Raw genomic sequence first — 7,038 nt, 5'->3', positions numbered from 1 at the left:
ATTACTATAACTATAAATGATTGAATGTGTTATTTAACAAAGCAGCTGATTGTACATAGAGATATATACTGTTAAGGTTTTAGAAAAGAGCTGTATAATGAGTTGTCAATATATATACACATATATATACTGTATATATATTGTGTATATATACTGTATGACAGTATACAGCTGGTTACACAAAGAGGAAGTCTCATTTCGGCTGGGTCCTCTGCAGGATGCAGCCCTCCTAGTCTATGAAACTGAAAGTAAAGTCTGTCTGGACTCCATTTTAAACTTGACAACAGAAGGAAAACAGGACGTCTGAGGCAGGTTGAGTTAACTCTATTTACTCTTGCTATTGATTCATCTGACAATATTTTCTGATTCATTGTTTATTAATCCGTTTTAATAGATAACAGAAAACCATGTGTGTCCCAGAGCACAGGGTGACTCTTCACATGTTGTCATTTCCTTCTGAGTCATCTCAGCTACATGACAGAGCGTTTATCATTATGAGGGCTGTAAAATACACGTCTTTGATCAAACTAATGTGAAATAAGGAAGGGGTGACTACCTTTAGAGGTGGAGTAACTTTATTATTGTTTGTGTCTCAGTGTCACTGACTGGAGAAGATGAGTGATTTGGAAGAAAGAAAATGAGCCTCTTACTTTCATTCTGTGTGTTGGAGATTCATGTTTTAATTTTGTCGAAACATGAATTAACTCTTCCCCTGACCAGGTCACTGAGAGCAACGGACCCATGTTCAAAAATGCCAAATGAAGATGTAATTTAAGTGAAAGTGTAACTAGTCTATCCTAATGAGAGCTTCTTACATGTTGCATTTACCTTCGTAGTGAACGAAGCCTTAAGAATAATCAACGCTGGTATTCTCAATCACACTCAACTAACGGGGGCATTTAGTCGGCATGATATGTTCTAGATGTCTCCGTCTTTGGGGAACAGCTTTATAGACTGTTCCAGATCATACAGATCATGTAGCAGGTGAAAGTGAAAGTTGTTTCTGCTGATATATAAATATATAAATATATATATATTACTTTATTACAGGTGAGGTATTAACTGCTCTGATCAGTCCCTGGACTCACAACAGCTTTGAGTTTCTCTATAAAGTCCGTCCTCTGATGTTTAAATAGCACATTTTGTTTTTGTGAATTAGTTCATCAACTTTATCTGTAAATACATCCAATCAACTTTTACATGTTCAATATTCTTATTTTTCCATTTTAATTTAATAAGTAACAAAAGAATAAAAGACACTGTGATGTAATGTAAGCTGTTCAGTCTACTTCACAATTTCTTTCAAATTTGAGCTCAGATTTATGTGACTGTTTAACTGCAGATATGGGATGGTGGCCCTTTTCCCGGAGCTCTCCTCCACCCCGTCCACGTAAGATCATTTTAGAAAATCATTCATAAAAAGTTACACAAATGTTGTCGGATTTATATCTCATATGAACATCTGTCGTTCTTTTCAGTTTTAAGTGAACCATGGAGGAAAATCAACTCGGGGTGAGAGTGACTACTTCCTGAAAGTTAACTTTATTTCTGATAAGTGCTCTCAAGTTACCAACGCATGCTCACTTTATACGATATACTCATTTTTCTCATTGTTGTGCAATTACTTATTTGTGTTCTTAATCCTGCTCTTGAATTACTCGATTTCCAAAAAAACAACGTCTGTCCATTTATAGTCCAAAACTAAACCTTTCATGGATCGTAAAACTTTATTGAACATTGACATGAGGGTTTGCCCTGTTGACTCAGTCAGTTCCATCCCGTCTATACAACCCTGCTTTACCAAAGTATGAACTGCTCCACAACAAACACAGTCTCACAGCAATTCATGTACAGGGATACAAATTGTCTTTTTTTTCCATGTCCCTTGTTTAGGGAACAAAACCACGAATAGTTAAGTTTAGGGAACAAAACCACAAATAGTTAAGTTTAGGGAACAAAACCACGAATAGTTAAGTTTAGGGAACAAAAACATGAATAGTTAAGTTTTGGGAACAAAACCACGAATACTTAAGTTTAGGGAACAAAACCACAAATAGTTAAGTTTAGGGAACAAAACCACGAATAGTTAGGTTCAGGCAACAAAACCACGAATAGTTAAGTTTAGGGAACAAAAACACGAATAGTTAAGTTTAGGGAACAAAACCACGAATAGTTAAGTTTAGGGAACAAAAACACGAATAGTTAAGTTTAGGGAACAAAACCACGAATAGTTAAGTTTAGGGAACAAAAACACCACCATAAAACCACAACACAGGGTTGAACACTGGTCTTCTGGTTAAAATCCTGTTTGTCAACAGTCATCTTTTTGGATATTATAAAGTACGTCACTTGCTCTGACTGTTGCTTATTAACGTGGATGCATTTAATTTGTGTGTTCACCACAAACAAGGATCCTAATTCACTTTCCATTGGCATTATTTTCATCCTCAGCGACACAAATTCAAACAGACAATTCATGTCCCTGTACACAAAACCGATGTATTTCGGCTGACAAAAGAGGCCAATTTTGACAGGAGTCAAGAGTACAGAAATAATTTGAGATATTTAACTACTTATTTGTGTCTGCTGGGCTTCTCAGTGATGTACATTTGTTGTTTTACTCCCTGAGCAGAGGCAAAGAGTGGGTGAAGGACTACAATCCTCAGACTGAAGGCCAGCAGCTCAGGATTCTTCTTCATGGACTAGTTGGAGCTGGAAAGTCCAGTTTCATCAACTCCGTCCGAAGTGTCTTAAAGGGCAGAATGTGCATCAATGCTGTGGTGGCTAACGTCTCTGATTGCTGTGCCACCAAGAAGGTACAGAGAAAGTATCTAACGTTTCTCACAGTCTCCAGTTTCCATTTTAAAGGAGCAATAGATTTTTTCTTTATGTTATCATTATAAAGTAAATGTGGATTGAACATCGTAATAGCTGTAGAATAATGACATTGTCAGGGTTTACATTGTTTCCCTAAAAGCAGATCTGTCTGCCAGCAGGTAAGATCTCCCGGGAAAATCAACCCTCCTTTTACAGCACAAAGGAAGTGCTTCAACCGAAACCATAAGAGGGGATCGGTCCCGCTAGCCATCGGTAGTGTCGCCGAGAATTATGAGTTGCACTTATACTTATGAAGGTAGTAAAAGATCATCATGGAGGCTCCGTCGTCAGAACCGATGGAAAACTCTTTATTACTTCTCACATTGTTAACAGCAGCGAATTACAGCTTCTTTTGCTTTTAAGAAGGCATTAAATGGCTGAAGGAGAAGAAGAACTATCCCCAGGAAAAACCGGGCTGATGTTAACATTAAATGTGGAAACTCAATCCGGAATAATTTGCAGCAGCCATGCTAACCTTTTCATTGTTGTTTAGAACGAGCAGTCGTCGCTAGGGATGCCCCTCAAAACCCGGTTCTAAATGAGTAAAACATGGAGTATTGGTCAGGTCCAGGGTTAACAGTTCTGCTATCAGTACTTTAGGAGTTTCGGAGTGAGATTTGTCCTCATCCTCCTCGACTCTGACACACACACCGACTCCGGCTCAGTACAGCGTGAGAACAGGCGGCAACCTCCGGTTCTGAAGAGAAACCAGGCATAACTGCATTCTTCTCCATTTGTGGTTCACAGTACACAACCTACAAGTTTGAAAAGGAAAGCCAGGACACCTTTTACCCTTTTGTCCTCAATGACATGATGGGCCTGAGTGACACCACCTACAGGAAAAAAAGAGTCCATGTGAAAGATATCAAGCGGGCGTTGAAGGGACATGTGCAAAACGGTTACACGGTAGAGTTACTGCATTTTTAAAACTCTGACATTATTCATGTAAACAAACAAACAAGTATGTCATCTGTTTCCGTTGTAGTCATTTTAGGGATTGTCATCTTCTAACTAGATTTGACTTTTGTTTTCAGTTCAATGCTGACTCTAAGTTATCGAAAGACGATTCATACTACAACCCTTCCCCATCTGCCAACGACAAAGTGCATATTCTGGTTTCTGTCATCGATGCGAACACAGCATCTCAGATGGATGATAAAGTTCTGACCACAATAAAGGAAATCAGAGATGAGGCCACTGAACTGGGTGAGGAATCATGTTTATTCTTTTCCACTTTGGGCTTGATGAATCCAACTCAGTAAATATCCTTTAATCAAAGTATTCATTTTCTTTGTTTTCTCTGAATCACGGAGGCTCCGTTGAGAATAATCACTGGAAGTTTCTACAGCATTTTGGGAGTAAATTCAGGAGGCTCATCCGGCTACACAGCATGGAGACCCATCCACACCGGAGAAGGAGCTCTTATTGAATATTTGTATGGACATAATTAAGCCTATATAATAGAATATAATATAAATATAAACATTTTTTAATATGAGCAGAGTTTCTTCAAGTTCCAGTGAAACAACGTATTCTCCTGGCAATAGTCCCATGAATAAGGCTTTAACAGGATATTACCTCAAATTGATTTAAGAATCCTGCTCCTGTTAGTTTCTTAATAGTTTTCGCTGCAGCTGTGATCAATTCGGATAATGTTAATTTTTCACATTCAAGCCTTCGCCAAATAAATTCACACAATGCTGATAAAGTCTATGGCTGACAGGTACAAACCCTCTGTATGTCTAAGTTTAGGGGCGTTCTGGTGTCTGTGGCGAACATCTGAAAAATGCTGATCGTTGTCAAAATGTGTAGTTTATTAAATCCACAAAATTGTCGTTACATGATCAGTACACAAAAGTGCCGTCAACCAAACCTCTGCTGTTAATTCTAGGTCTCTGATTGGTTCCACGGTGCGTCAGTTTACCTGTAGGCAGGAAGGAGGGAGAGACCACGCCCCTTTTCGGATTTCCCCACTGGGCCAAGATAATTTTGCAAGTCAAGAAAGTTGCATTAAATTAACATCTGTGACATTTGTCATCTGGCAGGGGTTCCGCAAGTGGCCATTCTCACCAAAATTGATGAGTTGTGTCCTGAAATCAAAAAAGATCTCAGGAATGTCTACAAGAGCAAGAAACTGAAGGAAACGGTATATTATTATTATTATTATTAGTTATTTATCGAGTTTGAGATGGAATATGATTTAAGATAGTCGAAACATTTCCAGTATTTATTCACAAAGCTCTGGACTGTAATGTGTGAACTGAGATGTTTTGATCTTTAAACACAGATGGAGAAGTTCAGTAAAGATTCGGGAATCCCCATGAACTGTATCTTCGCCGTAAAGAACTACCATGATGAGACCGAAGTAAACAGTGACACTGACGACCTGATCATGAGCTCACTGATGTCCATCATCAACTTTGGAAATGACTTCCTCAATAACAAAAATGAGTAATGTTTATTAAATGCAAAACATTTACACATGCATTTACGTGAATGTGTAAATATGCATCTAAAACATTGATTTTGACTCTTAAATTCTGTCACCTGCCTTGGCGCTTTGCTGCTGAATAACTGGTATAAACACGAAGCTAATGCTTGCATTGTGGAAGTATATCGACCAAATCAAGGAGTAATGTACACACTGCTATTTACTTACTCTGTACAAAAAAAAATCGTCCTTTTCACAATATCATGCATCATTTACGCTTCTAAAAAATCAATCATGTTGAACAGGCTTTTAGTTACAGCCCTGTAGTTACGTAACATCACTTTCCTTGCTAAAGTTAGCCAGGCTAACACTTACAGTACAACATGCAGTCGCTACTTAGCATTTGCTTTTTAGCTTGCAACATTAGCTGTGAAGATATGTAATATGACTTATACTTGATTGATCTAGTAATATGTATTGCTAATTATATATCTCACGCTCCTTTTCGATCAACTGGTGTCCCACAGGGCTCTATACTGGGCCCAATCGTCTTCAGCATGTACATTAATGATCCAACTTCTGTGTGTGGAAAAAGCAACATCTTCATTTTTACAAACAGTAAAACTACAGAAGAGGTGACAGATGTTATGCGGAAGGTCACATCCTGGCTTAACTAATGTTGTTAGCAACTGAATGTGTTGAGAACAGTTTGTATGTTTTTCTCCGAAGGCCACAGCAGAGATGTAGAGCAAGACATTCTCATCTCAGGAGAGAAACTACAAATTGTCCCAGAATACAAATATTTAGGAGTACACATAGATGGAAACATGAGCTTCAGAACTAACATAAAAAGGGTCATAATAAGTTATGTTTGGCAAATTTCATGTTCATCAGAATATGAAATATACTTCCACTCAATGGTTCTCTCTCAGATCACTCGTTAGAGAAGCAGTTTTAACACAACCCTGAAACCAATGGAATCCTTTTACAAACAAGCTCTGAAGACGTTAGACAAGAAGCCATTCAGTTTCCATCATTGCCATATTCTAAAGAAATATGATCTGCTCAGCTGGGACAACTTCATCAAACACAAAGAGGTCTGCCTAGTATATAAAGATATAAAGGGTAAAGCTGTACTAGTTATTGGATCATATCAGCTCATGTTGTTTAGCGTCATTGTTTATGTTTTTATTACAATGTAGTATATTCTTTACTATTGCATGCTGTGTTATCATTTGTATTATTCTAGGATGCCAACATCAGGCAAAGGGATCGGATACGCATGAAAACTTATAGCCTTCAGCTAACTCGGCTATTTACAATTGTCTGAATGTTTCAAAATAAATACATTGAATTAACAGCCACATAATCAATGTCAATCATCATTATTGTATTGTATTGTATAATGCATTTATACTTAATATTTTTACTCTGTTACTTCGTTTGCTGAAGTATATTTTTGCTGCTGTTACAAACAAATTTCCCCCTGGGGGTGAATAAAGTATATATCCATCTATCTAATGTTATATGCTCATAAATGTTATCTGTTTCAACGTCAACATGATTGTTACAAGTTAAAAACTGGAACACCAGTTGAGTCCAGATGAACCATCTCAGCGAGCATTTTACCGTTGAAGTATTTTCAATGACTATTTGAAGACGTTGATTGAACGTTCACGTTTCGACTATATTTCAACAGTATTTACAATACTAAAATGTGTCATCCTCTA

The 7,038-nt window shown here is 37.6% G+C and overlaps 1 protein-coding gene across 2 annotated transcripts; it reads left to right on the top strand.

The window, feature by feature from the left end:
• The first annotated feature begins 250 nt into the window (after window positions 1-250).
• On the top strand, window positions 251-7,004 carry LOC116378495 (interferon-induced protein 44-like). 2 transcript variants are annotated; one of them, XM_031840384.1, is made up of 8 exons: window positions 251-308; window positions 1,343-1,390; window positions 1,479-1,512; window positions 2,633-2,816; window positions 3,625-3,783; window positions 3,912-4,083; window positions 4,923-5,023; window positions 5,165-7,004. In XM_031840384.1, the coding sequence occupies exons 2-8, from the start codon at window positions 1,345-1,347 to the stop codon at window positions 5,330-5,332; spliced, it is 864 nt and encodes a 287-aa protein (XP_031696244.1). In that variant the 5' UTR covers window positions 251-308; window positions 1,343-1,344; the 3' UTR covers window positions 5,333-7,004. The 2 variants fall into 2 exon arrangements, with proteins under 2 accessions (XP_031696244.1, XP_031696243.1); XM_031840383.1 differs by having other exon boundaries at window positions 259-312; window positions 5,165-7,003.
• Window positions 7,005-7,038: the final 34 nt, after the last annotated feature.

This window comes from Anarrhichthys ocellatus, unplaced genomic scaffold (assembly GCF_004355925.1).
Source record: "Anarrhichthys ocellatus isolate YVR2014 unplaced genomic scaffold, GSC_Weel_1.0 scaffold2687, whole genome shotgun sequence".
Classification (NCBI taxonomy): domain Eukaryota; kingdom Metazoa; phylum Chordata; class Actinopteri; order Perciformes; family Anarhichadidae; genus Anarrhichthys; species Anarrhichthys ocellatus.
This window is presented reverse-complemented; position numbering and strand designations above follow the sequence as displayed.

Coding starts and splice junctions, on each gene's coding strand:
- LOC116378495 (XM_031840384.1), top strand. CDS start 1,345: ATGGGATGGTGGCCCTTTTCCCGGAGCTCTCCTCCACCCCGTCCAC. Junction 2,817..3,624: donor ATTGCTGTGCCACCAAGAAG/GTACAGAGAAAG, acceptor TGTGGTTCACAG/TACACAACCTACAAGTTTGA. Junction 3,784..3,911: donor ATGTGCAAAACGGTTACACG/GTAGAGTTACTG, acceptor TTTTGTTTTCAG/TTCAATGCTGACTCTAAGTT.